The 19502-nt window shown below is 38.3% G+C and overlaps 1 protein-coding gene across 1 annotated transcript in view; it reads right to left on the reverse strand.

The window, feature by feature from the left end:
* The window catches only part of LOC148946765 (mitogen-activated protein kinase p38b-like), a 131294-nt gene that overhangs the window by 43586 nt on the left and 68206 nt on the right, over window positions 1–19502 (reverse strand). Inside the window, exon 7 of the mRNA XM_089097130.1 lies at window positions 1227–1306. Coding sequence (XP_088953256.1) covers window positions 1227–1306 — 80 coding nt within the window. The remainder of the gene's footprint in view (window positions 1–1226; window positions 1307–19502) is intronic.

Consider the following 19502-nt stretch of genomic DNA (forward strand, 5'->3'; position numbering starts at 1 on the left):
TCAATTTCAACAAGTCAAAAGGAAGTCGATAAACTTGCTAGTTTGAATGATCCACTGGTAAGATCTTTTATACCTAATTAAATTGTCAAACCGAAATTATTTTGGCATAGTAAATTTATTCATTTCCAAAAAGGCAGCAAGGAAAAAGAACTTGAATAAAAAGAGGGAAGCAGACCCCAGATATTTGTAATGCTTAAAGTAAACTTAAATAGGGTCCTCTTCTTTACAAAGGGTATTTTATTTTTAGTTACTTTACAGTGTACTAAGATCAGAGCCGTTGAGCTAAGACAGAGCCCCGAAAGAAACTTTCCTCTTCTCCCCTTTTTTTTAAGCAACAAACCTATAAGGTAAATTCCTGAAGCCAAGAAGGAAACCCCTAGGTATGGGCATCTCTGAGAATAAGATCACACGAATCCCCCCCCCTAACTACTCCCCTAACGACTGCCCCAATTATTATGCCTAACTGATGCTCGAGCAACCTGAACATAATTGAATTTTCACACTTCTTTATATAGCAAGGCCAGAGAGCTCAAAGCAACATTGCTAGCGATACTGATTTTGGTACTCGGTGGAAAGCTTAGCATTTGGGTATTCTTACTTCAGCAAAGCTTTGTTGAGCTTTGAAGTCGACGCAGAGTTAGTCGTGAAAAGAGAATTAGGGTAAAACCACTACAGTTTCACAGAAAAGGAAAAATCGACCCCACTTTAGTTCAGCACCGCCATGCAAATTTTTTCCTGTTAGTTAGCTTTTTCATCAATTCCTGGCTATATGATTTCTACCATTAATACTAAAGAAAAAAAAGATTTCGATGGAATAGTTTTCAAATCTGTTTCTTGTAAAATTACACAAGACTGAGGAACATGAAGAAACAGGGGGAAGGAACTAATTGGAATCAAATCACAAGTGGCATTGATCTCAAACAAGATCAATCGAAATTCCCCAGGCAAAAATTAATAATACTAATTTCAACAACGCATAGCAGCATGAGGTTGTCTGAGGCGAACTCAAAGTAATCTCAGTTTCTGGACTATTTTTACCTGAATCATCATTACTCCTCGAATAAGAACGTCAATTGGAACCACAGTCCCCCGAGGTTCCGGGCCGGTATTGAATATACAATACGCAAAGGAAGAGGATTAAGAGATAAAAACAACATGGATTCACAAATTAATATGGACGCAACCACAAATGCCAAAAACTACCAGAAAGCGTTAAATAAAATTACCTCTTCGCTTCCCAATTTTTCAGGCAGAAATTCACTCGGCGTCCCAGTCAGAGCCATAATTCGCAAGAGTTGATCGATGTCTAAACGATCATCAGTCAGGGAAATATACAAACAAAAAACAAACAGAAAGACACGTAAAGACACAAACATAAACCCACCAGAGCATGCAATATTGGAAATGAAATAAGTAAGCAAATTTATTAATATCAAGTATCATTAGGAAATAAATCCTATCCGTTGGCTACTAATCAATCTCCACGTTCGAGATTTCTAGGAAAATTGAATGAAAATCCACACATATTTACAATCAATTTATTTTAATGTTCGATTATGAACTGGAAAGATATAGTTCATTCAAAATATGGGCTGCAGTAATCCAAAGACATTTAAACACATAAATTTTAAACGAAACGGGGAAAAAAAATAGTGTTCCAGTTTTTTCTCACTGTTATCAGCTGGCAGTTGTTTGTATGAAGAAGTTTTCCTTTTAGCATGTAAGATACAGCAAAAACAACCTCAATATAAAACACAGGGGTTTGGACCATTTGTATGATAAAAAAGGGATTTAATACATTTTTTAAGAATTCCTATCATCTGAAGAGCAAATAAGATACGCAAAGTGAATTTAACAAACCGACAGAGCGCGCTGAGATTCTGAATAGACAGTGATAATCTCAGTTTAACAGTGTCCAATAACGACTTACATATTACCGCAGCCGACATGGCATTTGAATTTGCTATCTTTAGACATTTTGGACAAATCAACAATTCGACAATTTGTCTGTGTTATAAGAGTCATAAAATAAATAGGCTAACAGAATATTTAAAATCTCCCTCCAACAGATAAATATGCGTGCAGAGTTGTAAATGAAATATATAAACAAATATTTTGATCCGAACAACAATAATGAGTATTACTGTTTAGTTACTGTTGAGTATTGCTGTTTAATCTTTAATTAGTTTATACAATGTTTGAATACGACTATTTTGTAGACGAACAGCCAAACTTTCGTTACCAGAATATATTCCAGAAGAGTTTGTCGAATCTCAAATGAAGTTTGGTAGAAAGTAGGAACCAGTATCATAGTTGTACCTTTTTTTTATTCCTTAGTCTCATTAATTTGGGGTGGGTTTGGTATTTAATTCTTTTCATCCTGGCGTGTATCAGAAGGATTTGTCAGATCTCAATTAGCCTTTTTGGAATTTTTGGAAAGATCAACAATTATTGCAATTTGGATATATAACAGAGGATTTTATTAAGTAAGTTAGTAAGTTAGGTCCCGGCCATCCTCGTGGGATGTTTTGGGGCCACTCCTCTTTCTAGCTCATGCGTAAGGGCTCGGTACGTTGCTCTATCTGGTGCGATACGTGACAACTGGGCTATCTTGACATTGTCGAAGTGGAAGTTCTCCATCCAACGTTTTTGTGGTCTGCCTCGTGGACGAAGACCATGGAGGGATCCTTCAAGGGCGATTTTCGGGATACGGCTCGGCTCCATTCGCTTGACGTGGCCGAACCGGCGCAGTTGTTGCTCCTTCATTTTACTTAGAATGGTTTCAGTGAACTGGAACCTTTGGCGTACTTTCACATTTGTGATTCGGTCAGTGTATTTGATTCTAGCAATGCGACGGAGGCATCTCCTTCAAAAGCTAGAAGTTTTCTTTCGTCTTCGGTTGTCAGAGTCCATGTTTCGCATCCATAAATAACTATGGGGATTACTAAACTGTTGAATAGGCGCATTTTGAGTTTATTGGCTAGGTGGTTGCTTTTCCAGAGGTTGGCTAGTCTTTGGAAGCTAGAGCTAGCAAGTGCAAGTAGACGTTTCACGTCAGAACTATGGCAATTATCTGAGGAGAGTAGGCTACCAAGGTACAGGAAGTGGTCAACCGTTTCAACCTGTCTCCCGCCTATGGTGATAATGGGCGGGTTGTCTAGTTTACGTCTGGTAGTTAACCTGACTGTGGTCTTGCTGCCATTAATCTCCATCCCAAACGGCTTTGTGGTATCGTAGAGTTTATCAGGTTGTGCCTGCAGTTCTTGTGTAGAGTTGGCTAGCTCAACAATATCATCAGCGTAGGCAAGAATGTCTATCAGCAGCCCTCCTATTGTTGCACCATATTCCGATTGCATCAGTGACAGAACGACATTTAGAAAGAGGTTGAAGAGCCAGACGAAATTGTGAACTCTTCTGACAGCCCATCAATGGTTACTACTTCGCCTCGGAACCGGTCGTACAGACTCTTGATTACTTGGACAATCTCATAAGGGATCCCGTAGTAAAGGAGGATTTGCCAGAGTCCGTCGTACCATATCAGGTCAAATACCTGACGGAACTCAAGGACTAGTTGGTAGAGTTCTTGGTTGAATTCGATGTATCGTTCCTTGAGTTGTCGAACGACGAATATCTGATCGATTGTGGATCTTCCAGGGCGGAAGCCGGCCTGATATTCTCCAATGGCAAAGGCAGTTGTTGCTTGTAAGCGTCGGAGTAGGACTTTTGTCAGGACACGTGGCTGATGGCTCGTGAGGCTGGTCGGACGGTAGTATCCACACTCTTTCTTTGACCCCTTTTTGTGAATATGTACAATGGCAGCCTTGCACCACTGACAGGGTACGTGGCCGGTTTCCCACACCGCAGACACAATGGCGTGGTACAGATCAGTTACATCATCCGATCCGACGTTATGAGTTCAGCGATGACTCCATCTGGGTCAGGGGCTTTTCCTTGTTTGAGAGCGACTTGATGGCTGAATCGGTTTCTGACTTGAGTGGGGTTGGTGGTCTGAGTTCTACGGGGAAGCGGGTTAGTATTTCAGGATCCGCAGCTACTGGTGGATTCAGTTTATCGTTAAAAGTATTCTTTCCATCTTTCAAGTTTCATCTTTGAATCGCTAATCTCATTTCCGTCTTTGTCCAGGATCACTGATATTTGTGGCTCTTTTTTCCGGCTTAATTCACGTACCATTCTGAAAACTGCTCCGCTGTTCCGCTTCTTGAACAATACTCCGTAGTCTTCGCATTTCTTCCGCAGGTGGTTAAATAGTGCCTTTTTGATCTCTCGCTCTACTCTTCTCTTGAGGAGCTTGTAAGTATCCCGGCTGTGTCGCTCGGAGTTATTACAAAAAAGTCGCTTATCCTCGCATAGCGCAATGAGCTCATCTGTGATTCATGGTTTTTCATTGGGAGTTTTTCGTCCGAGGACGTCGTTCGCTGTCTCGATGATCGCTAATGTGGCCTGCTCGGTCAGGGAGTCTATCTCATTAGCGGTGGTCAAGGGAAAATGATTTGCCAGGATCTCTCCTGTAGCAGATCCATCCGGAATCTTGGAATTTTTGTTGCTCTATGCAATTTTCTCATTCTTAGCTTGAACCTTGACATCAGGAGAGTGTGGTCAGAGTCGAAGTCTGCTCCAGATAATGCTACTGTGTCTAGCATGGAAGACTTCCAGCGCTTCTATATCAGCATATAATCAATCATGTTCTCGGTTTTACCGTCTGGAGGTCTCCAGGTCACTTTACGTCGATGGCGGTGTTTGAACATTGTATTCGTTACGAATAACCCGTTTTCTCGGCAGAAGTCCAGCAATCGTTCGCCTCTCGCATTGATTTTACTGTGACCAAAAGGCCCCATTATATTGCACCGACCGGTGTTATCCGTACTTACTATAGCGTTAAAGTCCCCCATGACAATCAGTACGTCTTTCTTATGGATTTGGTCGATGATGCTTTGTAGTGTGAAATAGAATTCATCACATTCTTCCTCACTTCTGGCGGAGTCTGGGGCATAGACTTGGACAACAGAGATATTCTTGGCAGCTCCCTACAGTCGTAAGACGGTTATTCTTTCTGAGACTGGGGTGAAAGAGATTAGAGATTTTTTTTATTAGAGAAAGAGATAAGAGGAGTTTATTGGATCACAGCCAAATTTAGTGAAAATTAAGTACCCAAGTTACACCTTTCATGGAGAAGAATGGGGGAGGATACATGATCCAAACCCTTGTGGGAGAACGAGAATAGTCCAAATATTCTTGTCATCAAAAGATCAATTAAGACTGTCAGATCTCATTTTGACCGACAGGAAGTGGGAGATTTCAATCAAACGTTGCAGAGTGTAAACGCTATCGTTCTATTTGTGCCCAATCTCGCCCGAACCAGAGCCTACCTCCATCGGAAAGGGAGGAAGGGCTTAAGTTTTGTAATAGCCTATTCAACATCTACCAAAACGAAATATCTGATATTTCGCAAAACATGGTGGAATGTGAGCATAAATTTCACGTGAACATTTTTGGCGGTGTGGATCCGATCTAACCTCTGTGGGGGATGGAATCCCTAAATTCTTGTAACCACAACATCTACCAGTAGGGGTTGGCAGATAGCAATCAATATTGATGGGACGTAGGAGTATTGGTCTTAGTTGAGCCTTTTGGCGGGCCCAAGCTCGACCAATTAGCTCTGGGAGGGTTAGGAATGGGACCCTAAATCATTGTTATTGCGACATTTTGCAGCAATACTTGTCGCATTTCAGCCATAATCAGCTGGGAGTAAGAGCTAGTATCCTAATTATGCCTTTGGAGACACCAAAAGCGTTTTCACATCCGAGAATTCTGAGAATCAAACAAGTTATGGAAGAAACAGGTTCAGCCAAATAAACAGGTTGAGTTTAAGAATTTAGGCCACGAATCTCAGTTTGAAAAATACGTCACATAGGGCCTTTTGAATCGCCCAACTCGATCTGCCAGAAGAAGTTGTTTGATCTTAGCCAAACTTGTTGAAAGATATAACAGATAGTGTCTTAGATGCAATTTCCGGAATCCGCAATCAATCTGACTTTTTTTACGAGAGCAGGGGGGGGGTTAAGGACGACTTAGATTCTAACGAACAACCAAGCTTCTTCAGGATTAACAATTAATGTCCTAGTTATAGATTCCGCTATCAATTCATCCTCTGCAGGGTGCGATAAGGGCTTCCTACGTTCACAAACTTTCACAAAGGGATGTCAAATCCCAACAAAACTATCCAGCCCAAAAGAGGTTGACTGATAGTCAAACTTTTTTAGGGTGAGCATTCGAATCTCTATTGGGGAAAGAGAAAGGAGCTTCAATATCTAGCTAAGGTTTCGTGTGCCAACGGTCGAACGGACCTCTGTGAAGGAAGAGTTACCTTCATGTTACTCACGTCCGTTAGAAGGGCCTATTGGATAATTAAATTTAAAAGGGGCTAGAGGCTAGGTTTTGAGCTGAACTTACAGAGGGTTCAAGGCGGATCCAATAGATTATGGGGTATTTGCAGCAGTAAACATGTGCCACATGAGCCACTAGACTTGGTTCCACTTTTTCGTTTAGGCTTTTCTTTGTATCTGTAAAACAACACTTTAAGGCGGGTCCATAGCGACATCAAATTGTCCAGGGCTATCATCAATATATTAAAAAGAGACAGTTTTTCGATACAGAAATGCAAGACACCAGTGTCACGTGCACCCATTTTTTCGTTGTTTTGTGCATATAGCAAACGGCAAATATGAAACGGCACCCACAAGTTTTTCTTCATTGTGCAAAGTCACATACGTCACTTTGCAATTGTGTCCCAGGTGTCAGAGTAACCGTAATCCATACGGGATCTTGGCAGCAGAGTTCTAGTAAATGTGTCCTTTTCAATTAAAATCTTAAGATAACCCGATACGAATATTTTCTAATCCATAAGAGGGCAACAATACGAAAACAGAGACGTAAATAACCATTTTTATCGCGGGGGGGGTAGAGTTTTTCCTATGCATACTTAAAAGAAAACATATGCTTGGAACATCCAGACTTTGAATATTTTAACTTTTTTTGGCAAAAGGTTCTTGGAAGAGGGGCACGGGGTCCTCATTTGGTCTCAAAGAGCAAGCAAGTATGCACGAAAGCTAATCCCCGTTCCCAAACTCATGTTTTTACAAAAATATTGACATTTATCAAAAATTTTCATATGATTCACCTCTTTTTTTTGCTATTTCAACATGTTGCCTTCTCACCCAATTTTTAAGTACAGCCCTGATTCAATGTACGTTTGTATGAGCGTCTTGCAGTTACCCACGAGTATGTTCTCCAGGCGTACCAGGCCTATTTCAGAGGTGGTTTGAAATGGAATGGCTGAGGTAAAATGAAATTAATTTTGTCCGTTTTCCATATGTATATTTTTCTCAGGAATTTTGCTGAACAAATTCAAAAGAACCAGACTATACGAGCTCGGCAACACTGTTGAGCTGAGCAGTATTTAGTTGAAATCAAACATATATTTCTGAGATAAAAACTTAAGATGTAAAAAAATAATTTAATCCCCTCCCCCTAAAATGGCACAAAATCCGTTTATTCTATAGATTATTCGAAGTAATTTACAACATTCCAGTTTTCCATTTCTTCTAAAATCAGTTCAAGGGTTTATTTTGTCGAAGGTTTTGACAAAATTTCTTAGCAGCTTCCTTCAAAATTTAAATAAAACAGAAAAATATTCAGCCAAAAATTCACACAAGAGAAAACAAACACGTTTCCGTTTTGCACAGAAAAAAAAATTTTTTTCCTCCGAATTCTCAGAAATGAGTTGTTTCTGAATATTATATATCAAGCCTTTAAACACCACTAAATTTCCATAAGAAAATAAGACTTTTTGTCTAGTTAGATGACGTTAATAGAATCTCAGAAGCCGTTAATCTTTTCAAAAGAAAATAAGCCAGATTTTAAAGAGATTACCAGCCAGAACTAACTCAATCCCTGGAATTTATTTAAGGGAAACACCACCAGTACCCAATATAATATTGGTCAACATAGAAAACTGAGGTAGCCAAAAATTAGAAACAGCTGACATGAAAATCAAAAGGAACGAGTAGTCACAACTACAATACTTAAAGCAATCAAATGAAACTGAAACACTTTCCATACCAAAGATAAACAGAAGCTGCCATTCAGACTTACTCAACTGTAGATTGGAAAACGAATTAAGAAACACGAGCATTCGTTTCAATAAATTAAAAGAAGAGGATTCTGACAATCTTGAATCATTAAAAAGGCCTACTTATATTAAATGAAATCTCATTATTTTTTTTTACTTCCAAGAAAAATAAGGAAGGGTGGGGAATGGGAATCATGGAGGCCGGGAATTTCATTTTGATGATTCTAATTCACTTCAAAGCAATAGTCTCAAGACATTTGTCTTGTCTTTAATATTTATTTAGTTTTATGCATCAAAACAACTTATGAACTCTTATTTCACGAGGACAATCCTTGCGAACAAGAATTAACACAAAATACACTTCTCATTTTTTCTTGCCGTTAACAGATTTTTTTTTTTTTTTTTTTTTTTTGAGGTAAATTTCACTCGACTTTATTCTAAAACGCATTCAAAAACATTTTCAACACTCAAGTACGTACCAAAAATTCTTGACATTATCCCATCAAATAATTGACATGCTAAAAGGAATCCTCTTTTTCGGTTTATTCCACTATATGTTAGATAAATTTACTACCCCTACTACTATTACTAACAACTCATTCCAGCACCAAAGTTTAAAACGAATCCGATATAGTGATGGATTACTGTAGCCTTTAGTCACCATATCGGAGCTGCTTAGAATTTTTTCAAGCCACTGAATATGGTTTTTCAGATGTAAGTTGTACCGCGTTTTTTTTTCTCTTTGCTTTCAGCGTTTTTTTCCTCTCTTCATGTAATTTTCCTAGATGTTTTAGCAGTGTTATGTTACGTTCTCTATCTTTATGTTACGTTTTAACAGTTCAGTCTAATTTCTTTTTCAATTTATAAAGGGTTCTGGGCTTTAAGCAGAAGTTTTTGGACATTTTTTATTTTATTTCTTTACTGTCTTAATTAAAAGCTAGACCCTTTATTCAAGTATCTATATAATCACAAATTCACCCAAAATACTGATTCATAAGTTTCATTAAGTTGTAATGATCAATAGATACTTTGAAAAGAATGAGACGAAGGAGCAGTATTTGCCCGCCTCAATGCGACTTAAAATCATTTAAAATTCCATTAAGATCATTTATTAGAGGAAGAAGCTTTTGTGCTAAACCCAAAAAACAACACCTTTAAAAAAAACATTGATGGCAGAGCAGGCAACATACATGTATATAAGTAAGGTATTATCAACTCACACTTCCACTGGTTATCTTCTCTAATATATCAATGCTGGGACGACCCAACAAATCCAACATTCTATTCAACTGATCTATATCTAGGGCAAAGCTGGGTGAAGGAATACAACTGAATAACCATGCAATAATTATCAGCTGAAAGCTTTTGTGTTTCTGAACATTTTGCAATATCAAAAGACCTGTTCACAATAAAAAGGAAAAGAAAAGGGTGCCATGAACTAAAATAATATTTTGTTTGCTTCAAAAACAGAATTAAGAAACGTAGAAAATCGAAAAAGGAAATAAAAGTAAATGAAAAGGAAAAGGTGAAGCTGAGACTGAAAGAGAGGGAGAGAGAGAGAGAAAGAGAGAGAAAGAAAGAAAGACAGAAAGAGAGAGAGAGGGAGAGAGAGAGAGAGAGGCTGCTAAAGCACGACTAAGTGCTCTTTCTGGCAAATCTTTGCAATTTAAAAGGCAGAAGGAAATAATATTTGTGCATATATATATATATATAGTTGCATATATATATAGTTATATATATGTATATATATATATATATATATATATATATATATATATATATATATATATATATATATATATATATATATATATATATATATATATATATATATATATATATATATATATATATATAGTTTCTAAAATATTTAGAAGCTATATGTATATAGCTTCTAAAAACGCAGATAGCAAATCTATATATCTTTTTTCAATACACACTAAGCCGGTAGAAAGATAGACTAAGAGAGAAGAAAAACTTTTATTTACTTTTACTACCCATGAATAAGTTTCTTTTTCTGTTCCATTTAAAATTTAACAATACTAAAAATCTACAAAAATTAGGGGGAAAGAACTACGTATAAAATAGCTACAGAATGCACAGCTTCTGACGTATGCACAGTTGCTAAGTAAGGGGCATATGCTGTTAGGGCACATTAGCACTACACATTAGTGATAAAAAAAAATCTATTTTTCCGAAATGGGTTAAGAGCAATAAAAACGTCAACAAAACGGCAGATATACGAATTGATATTCTCAATCCGCTTTTAAATATGGCATATATCCATAAATGTTAGTGCAAATATCAATATATGCTTTTATTATTAATATTAGTACTAATATTCCCTGTTGGTTTCAGATTCACTCGGACTTCGTTTTTTAAGTCGTTACGGTTTTACTTAATTTTATTTTATTCTTCTGTTCCTGAATTTGTGAATTTTTAGACTTCTACTTTCTTTTTTTTAGCTGAAAACGAAAGAATATCAGTCCAAATATTTGTCATTTCTTTTTCTTTGTTTTTATTAGTTCACGGATACATTAAAAATCCTTGATTTTTTTGGCATGATTAACTAATTCCATTTACTATCTTAAAAACTATTTATTTAAGATAAAAATTATCCAAAACACATTATTTAGAAGTAGACCAAAGCTAAAGGCAGATTACATCAAGTTCGTCAATTCGGTCAGGATTATTCCAGCAAAATGTTACTCTCAACAACTCGCAAAAGCAAAATTTTTCGCAGTTAAATCGTCAATGCATAAAATCACTAAGAATCATTGCATAATATTTCACTTAGTTTTTCACTGATTCATTTCTAATTTTTTACATAAACATTTAGTACTTTATTTGCAATATCTCCAAGAAAATAAGAATCTTTAATATCCTTGGGTTCGTTAATAAAATCAATTAATTCAACTAAAAAAATGGATTCTTAAAATGTTATTAGTTAGAACACCAAAATTTATTTTCAAAGTTTATAGACTTGATATATTTTAAAGGAGCTCCCAAGGTTTGGGAGCTTCGGAGTTGGAAAGTTTGGGAGTTGGAAAGCAAAGTTTGGGAGTTGGAAGTTATTGAAATAGTGTTACACTTAACTCAATACTAGCATTTTTGAAAGATAAACAAGATTAACACACTATTAGTTATAGTGTGTTATGGGCAAGTAGAAATGACCCTATTGATCGTGACAGCACACCATATATGGGCATGGAGTCCCCGAGGAGAACACCTGTGCTGTCAGTCCGATGGGGGCACCATATATGGGCATGGAATCCCTAGGGGAATGGATTTCCGAGAAATTGATTGCGTAACCTAGCCTAACCTTATGAGCTCGTGACGGGGCACCATATATGAGCATAGCCTCCCTAGGGGAAAATGGATTTCTGAGAAATTTATTGCGTAATCGAAGGGGAAGTGGATTTTCGAGAACTTGATGGTGTAATCGATTGAGAATTTTATTGATCTAGGACTCATGACGGGGCTCCATTTATGGGCATAGAATACTGAACGAACATCATGCTATCATCTACAATTGACTCTAACGCCGAACGGGACTCCATTTATTCATGGTTTATTAATATCTGATGGATGATGTCAAGGTCGATTTATTTGTTGTTGTTTGGCCAAGTGTAATGACACTGGGAATGATTTACATAATCGCTAGGGGAATGTATTGATCTAGGGGAACTAAATATCCAGGGTCAATTTATTTGTTGTTGTTGTTATTGTTCGTCCAGGTGCACGCTAGGGGGGAATGTTATGATCCAGGAATAGGAAACAAATCACGTGTCTCCTTCTAAACCAATCAGAGACTCGATTACATCTCATTCTAAGCCAATCAGAGGCTCGCTTACATATGGTTTCCCCCATTACATCGCAATTCGCCCTTGAGATTTCATATATAACGGACATGCATTGTAATTAAATTATCAGAAAGTATTGTGACACAATGGATACAACAAAGAATATTATTGATGATTTAGAAGCCATGGCAGCCTCAATTTACAATGTGAGTCCTGTTTTAGTACATTTTCATTTTTATTTTCAAAATAAAATTATTTTCCTTGGTCACCCTCCAGTATATTCAGGTAAATCCCCTCCCACCCTAATACAAACTCCACTATGCTATCTTTATACTCGCTAGAAAACGTAAAATATGTTCTTTTTACCACCTAAACCCCCCTCTCCCCCCTCTGTTTATGACTGTAATTCTTCCAATGGAAATATTTCTCTTTACGTTAAATTTATACAATTTTATGCATTCTATATCCTAGCTAAAAGTGACAACTGACTTCTGTCAATTCTTAGGCATTAAGCCGCTATGTTTTGGCACAAGCTCTCCGCGACGTTATAATTAGTTTGTCACCCTTTTCCTGTATGTTTACGATAGTGGACTAGCCAAAGGGATTGTTTTTCCCGTCAAATTAAAACAGTTTCAGACAAAAAGAGATTGCAATAATTAAGCTAGGCCTACACAACCTGTATGGAAGTAGAGAAACGAGTTATATCCCAAATTAATGTCTAACAATATATTTAGGGCAGTGCTGAAAAGGGGGGAGGAGGAGGTCATGGTGACAAATGCATTCTAGACGAAATTATGGCTAGGTTAGGTTGTGGGGGTACTAATTTTTATTCTTTGAAAAAGGACAAAATTATTTAGATACTAACTTTTTTCTCTTCTTTTAAGAGCATTCAAGAACAATATTTTGCCCTTTCACCTTTACCGAGAGCAGCAGACGGTGAGGCATCCCCACCGCATGCCAGCTACTGGTTGGAGAACCCTGCTGCCACATCGGTGCAAGAATGTAACGCCGTCGGCCCGTCCACTTTCCATCATGCGTTGCCTTCAAGAGCTGCCCCACCTACACAAGATCAGGAGGTGGCCCTCCAGCATGCTTTGCTAGGGCATTCAGGTACTCAACTACAGCCGGAATTTAAAAATATGAGCATTTTTTTTTACCTAACTTATAGAAATATCTAAACAAACCCATTTTTCATCGCTGTAAAAGTGTGTGTGTGTCTGTCTCAGAGATATTAAAATATTAACCCCCCGCCCCAACCATTGTTTAAAATTTCTCTGCTCCCCCCTCCCTGAGAGATATCTAAATATAATGTAATTTTTTTTGTTTTGGCTTTGTCAAAGAAAACCACTCTTTTTTTCTAATCTTTCCAATTTTCTCTGTCCCACTGTAGGCATTTTCGCTATCTCTTCAACCTCATAATTATATTTTTTGTTAATTTCTAGTCAATTACTGATAGAACTATATTCTTTTTATCTCAAAATGCTATTTTTCGCATGAATATTATAGTTTATCGTATACAAGGAGGGGGGACAACCGCTGCGGCGGCCGGGAAGCGCAGGCCTACGCAACCTGTATGGAAGTAGAGAAACGAGTTATTTTCAAAATTAAGGTCTAACAATATATTTAGGACATTGCTGAAAAGGGGGGAGGGGGACTTCATTGTGATAAATGCCTTCTAGACAAAATTATGGCTAGGTTAGGTTATGGGCGTACTAATTTTTATTCTGTGAAAAAGGGGAAAATTATTTCAATACTAACTTTTTTCTCTTCTTTTAAGGCAAATTATGAAGAAAGTATGGCCCCTCCACCTGTAAGGAGAGCAAGGGAGGGTGAGGCAGCTCCACAGAACGCCACCCACTGGTTGGAGAACCCTGTTGCCACATCGGTTCAAAAATGTAACGCCGTCGGCCCGTCCACTCTCCATCATGCATAGCCTTCAAGAGCTGCACCACCTACACAAGATCAGGAGGTCCAGCATGCTTCGCCAGGGCCTTCAGGCACTCAACTGCAGCCGGGATATAAAAATGTGAGCATTTTTTACCTAACTTATAGAAATATCTAAACAAACCCATTTTTCATCGCTGTAAAAGTGTGTGTGTGTGTGTCTCAGAGATATTAAAATATTAACTACTTTTATTTAAACACAATTCTCTAACGGAAAGAGTTGTGGGGCTATCAAGTAAAGACCGTGTTTTTTTTTCCAATGCAGATAAAGAGTATTAATATAAAAAATTTTTTTGAGGAGTTGTTTGAACAAAATCAAAACCTTCTATGTCATCCTTTAGATTTTCGTTAAGTTTGAACTTTCAGAATATAATTAGTAGGGAACCAAATGTTACTGCTAAGCAGCACGTTTTTAAATAATAATCCAATTTTTCAAAAATAGGGGTGATTTAGACACTTTGAAAATAAGCTATTTTTCATTTATCGGTCGTTCTGGTTCCATATTCACCATCTCCCCTCTGCTCGTCAGTTGGAGAAGGAGAGGACGCACATATGGAGCTCTACAACAATGAAATGTCACAGCAGGGTACACTCGTTAATTCACTTGAGTTTAATACTAACGATTTTTTAGCTGATTTTTTTAATGTAGATAATAGCGCAGTTGAGCAGGGGGACTTAACTTTGCTGAGTCAAAACACCTTGCAGCTTTTAGATGATTTTACCCGGGAATTAACAGGGAGCCCTCCTCTATCCCCCGATAACCTACTTCCACTTCAATCGAATGAAGTGGCTTCCCATAGCCCTTATATTGAACAATGTGGGGGAGGGGGTGTTGATAATATACAAGAGGGGGAGGGGGAGGGTAATAACGAATGGACATCTGTTCCTGAATTTAAGCTATCAAACAAAATTTTAAATGCAATTGCTGTCTACACCGCAACTTTTGGTGACCCATTTATTCACTTTTGTGTAGTAATTTTTTGTTTGACTCCGTATAATTAGTTCTTAACAAAGTGTATAGAATTTGTACACTGCTGGAGAATCAAATCCAGTTGTGGGGAGGGGGAAGTGCTTCAGGTACGGTTTCCATTGTTTTAATGGTTTTCTATTTTAATGAGGGAAAAAGTGAAATTTACAACCATTAGGCAAACACCGAGATGCGTGTGATCTATCCAAATTTTGTGAATTTTGAGGGTGCTTTTTCCGAGTGGATAGGTCATATTATTGCGCATCTCGAGAACTATAACGAAAACGGGAGCGGGTCGGTAGTTATATATGTTGAAAATTTAAGTGTTAATATTTGTAAATTTAAGAAAGATTTTATTTTAAGAGGGGGTGGGGAAAGGGCAATAGTTTTAAAATATAATTCTGATCTAGAAGGATATAAAGGTGTCCAGCAGATTTGTTTCGAAACAGCTCAAAAATGTTTCAGGCATGCGATCCTAGTGTGAATATTCGATTTTCTCGCTCAGGATGTATAAAAAATAAATGTGAACACCGTGACTCTACTGTTCTAGGAAGGGTCCAATGTTTCAAGATTAGGTGCAAAAGGGTTAGAAGGAAAATATTTATTAGCGCTTCGGTTTGTCAATGATTTTGAAAGGGCTAATGTCCTTTCGAATTTTACCATTACTCTTGCTTTACTTGTAAGTGAAGTTGAAAATTGATCTCGTCAAAAAAATAGGGGAGTGGTTTTTCCTGAAAGGGGCCCGTCAATTGATTTGGTCCAACACTGGGTTTGGTTGTTGTACACACCACCATCTAGTGACCTAGTAAATTCAACTGGCCATTTCAACCCAATTACAGACATCAGTAGAGTTCTGGGGGAGGGAAAGAAACAGAGTGCCCGGTCTTCTGTCCGACATGCCTGTCTCGATTTTGGACAGAATTAAAGTTACAAAATCATATGAAGCATTGTAGACGGCATGGCTACCAGTCAGTGGAAACGGTTTCAGGGGATAGGGCCATCTTACGTTTCAAAAATTTTCAAAATACCCTCCTCCAGTGCAACAGAATATCTTTGGATTGTGAGGCTAAGCTGGTGGAAGTGAACGATCCTCGATTTCCAAACCGAATCAAAGAACATCAAGCTACTGCACTGTCATAAGCCCACGCGCAAAGAGACAATTCTAACACTATACAGTTGTTATAAATATTAGAAAAGGTGGATGGGTGAGAGTTCATTGTCCAGGCACTGTATAAATTAATTGCCAAAGGTAAGGATATTATTTATCGTTTGAGAAATACGCATTATCCAATGGTGTTGTCTGCAGAGGATCGTCTCGCGATTAAAAATCAAAAATACGTTGGGTTTGTAAGGGGGAGTTTGAAGAGGGGGATAAGGGGACTAAAGGGAAAAGAGGGGGAGGGGGAAAGTCAGAGATCATAATCACTTGTGGCAGGTAATATCCTCGGGGGGTAGTAATTTTAGAGGGGTTGCGCATCAATCGTTTAACTTAAACGTGAGCCAGCAGTTTTTTATCCCAGTTTTTATCAACAATGCAAATTATGATTTGAAATTGATTTGACCAGCACGGGCACGTATGCACAGGGAGGGAGGGGAGTAGGCAGTCGACGGGTAAATAATTCATTTACCTATAAAATTATTCCCAAATCGGCCGAGAAGTTGTTGCTTCTCGAGTTGACATGGCAGGTAGTAAATAATGGGCATACATGTTGGAATAAAATCAGGTTTTTGGTGATGGACTTGATTTTAAAAATTAGTAGGGAGGAAATAGGCCTAATCACCGACGTAGATCAGCACCTTTTTGTAGAGCGTTCAATGAGGGGAGGGGTATGTTTTTCATGTGTATCGCGTCTTGTCAACCGATCCGAGCGGACAAAACAGCAACACCGGTGCAAAGTCAAATGCAGTGTTCTTGGACTTGAACTCATTGTACCCCTCGGCAATGTCTCACTACTCTTTGCTTTGTGGGAACTATAAAGGGCTTGAGAATCCTTGTGAGATCCCCGACATTACCACCGTCGAGGACAATAGGCCACAAAGATGGTTCTTTGAAATTGACGGGCATATTCCACTGGCGCTTCACGATTCAGTCAGAGATTTTGTTTTTCCCTGTGTCAATCGACCTGTGATCAGGGACTCACCGATTCCCTACAATCGATCATTGGTCGAGGATATGGGGATGCACTGGAGCCTCTCCAAGCAAAAACTGATTGCTCATTTGGACCCTATGGTGAATATCGTTGTTCACCATGTGAGATTGGACTGGATGGTCACCGATGGTTTCAAGATAACTAAAATATATAGCGTCTTGCAGTTCAATCAGAAACCATACTTAAAAATTTCTATTGACACTTTTATTGATAAATACTCTAGGGTAAACTCCCAAGTAGAGAAGGAAATCTACAAACTCATTCTAAATTCAGCGTTTGGCAAAATGTGTGAAAGCGTTCGTAACAGATCTCGCTGCGATGTTGTGACTGATCCTCAAGAGTGTGCACGAATTATTGCCGACCCTAATTTTACATCGTTCACGAGCATAGAGGCTGGCATGGTTCTTCTACACAGGAAAAAGCGAAATGTGGTACTGAACAAGAATATAGCAGGAGGTAGTTCAGTACTTGAAATTTCCAAAAAGCTCATGTTGTCGTTTTTTTACAATGTGTGCCAGGTGCCATGGCCCAGGGAGGGGGAGGTTCAAGTTTACTATTGGGATACAGATTCTCTGCTGTTAAAGGTAAAAAACAAGGAGTTATTGGGAGATTTAGAAAATGGGGAACAAATCCGCTTGTGGATGGATTTCACCAGCTGTAATTTATACCTCGGCACCAATTTGGTGAAATTTTAGGCCTCCAACAAACTGTTAGTTTTAAAGTCAGAGACAGGAAACGATTTAATATCCAGGAGGGTGTTCCCGGGTCCTTAATTATGTTGCGTTGAAACTCATAGCGGGGATGTAAAGCAGGCGTGTAAAGGGGTGCCTACACATTTTGTAAAGAGGAATTTCAACATGAGCATGTACGGAGACTGTGTACAAAGTAACCTAGTGCCGAGAGCACAAGTGCTTGCAATTCGCTCTCTACAGTATAAAAATTATGCTGTAAGAGTGGAAAAAAATGCAATGTCGTGTATATCCGTTAAAGTCTATGTGCTCGAGAATGGTGTAAGTGTGCTACCCCATGGCCACTACCGTATTTCGGACCGGGTTGAATGCATAGACTATCGCAATCAACTTGGTCTGGATAAACTAACCTAATCACTAACCAACTAACCTAACCTAACCACCAACCTTTCATAAATTAACTAACCAAACCACCTTAACCCAACCTCAACTAACCCAACCTAACCTGCAGCAGTGACGACGACTATTGTATACAGTTTTTTCCATCGCAGCCCCGGGGGGGGGGCGGGTCCCACCCACGGCCGGCCCCGCGGCTCCCGCGGGGTGGGGGTCCCACCCCCGGCCGGCCATCGGCCCCCTGGCCCCGGAGGGTTGGGAGGTCCCCCTTTTAAATTCATAATGTTCAACTGTGCTATCAATTTTTTTTTAAAGTTCATGTTCCAAGTGTTTTTTTTATGTGCTGTTGTACAAAAAGTGTGCAAGTGTGTGTACTAATGTACATAAAGTGATGGTGAACAAAAAGTGTTTTTTTAAGACAATAAGTGTTGTTGTTGTTCTTGCTGTTCATGTTCATGTACAAAAGTGTTTTTTTTATGTTGTACATAAAGTGTCATATTTATCGTTGTCAGGTTCATGTTGAACAAATAGTTTTCATGTTGAACAAGTGTCATTGTTTTTTTTGTCAGGTTCTTGTTGAACAAGTGTTATTCTTATGTTGTTGTTGTTGTTCATGTTGAACAAATAGAGTTTTCATGTTGAATAAATGACCATGAAATATGTTTTTGTTGTTCTTGTACTAGATAGATCTATTGGAAAATTACTACTACTTATTCACTGGACACGTATGATTTACAGTTAGTTGTAGTCCGACTGTTGTCAACAGCAGTAGCAGCATGTATCAATTTAAAACACCCTTCAGATCATTTCTGTGTGGTCCATCAATGTCGGGGAAAACAAAACTTTTAGCTAAAATAATTCAAAATTGTCAGAAATTTTTTTTGGAAAAACCAAAGAAAATCTACTATTGCTATAGTATTTGGTAGGAGTCCTACGATCAAATAAAAGCTATTGCCACAACCATACCAATACAATTCATGCGGGGATTTGATGTTTTCAATAGTATTGAACCGAACTCGTGGCTGATTATTGATGATTTGGCTTAATCCATTGAACAGTTCTCACAGGATATGTTACAACTGTTCACCGTTCACTCCCACCATGAACACATTTCCATAACCCTAGTTCTACACAATCTGTTTCATCAGAGCAAATGTATGCAAACCCTTGCATTGAATTACACCATTTATATTATCTATTGAGTTGTTCGTGATTCTAGTTTATTAATAACTCTTAATAAACAGATATACCCCGGCACCCCTAAATTTCTGTTGTTAGCGTAAACTCAGGTGACTAACAAGCCCTGTGGTTATATTTTGTTAGATCTTAATCAGAGCACGCCCGAGGATCTACGTGCAGACACCGACATTTTCGACAAAGAAATTATAGTATATCTTCTTGTGA

Source organism: Artemia sp. Qi Xiang Cuo, chromosome 11 (assembly GCF_049724085.1).
Source record: "Artemia sp. Qi Xiang Cuo chromosome 11, ASM4972408v1, whole genome shotgun sequence".
In the NCBI taxonomy this organism is placed as follows: domain Eukaryota; kingdom Metazoa; phylum Arthropoda; class Branchiopoda; order Anostraca; family Artemiidae; genus Artemia; species Artemia sp. Qi Xiang Cuo.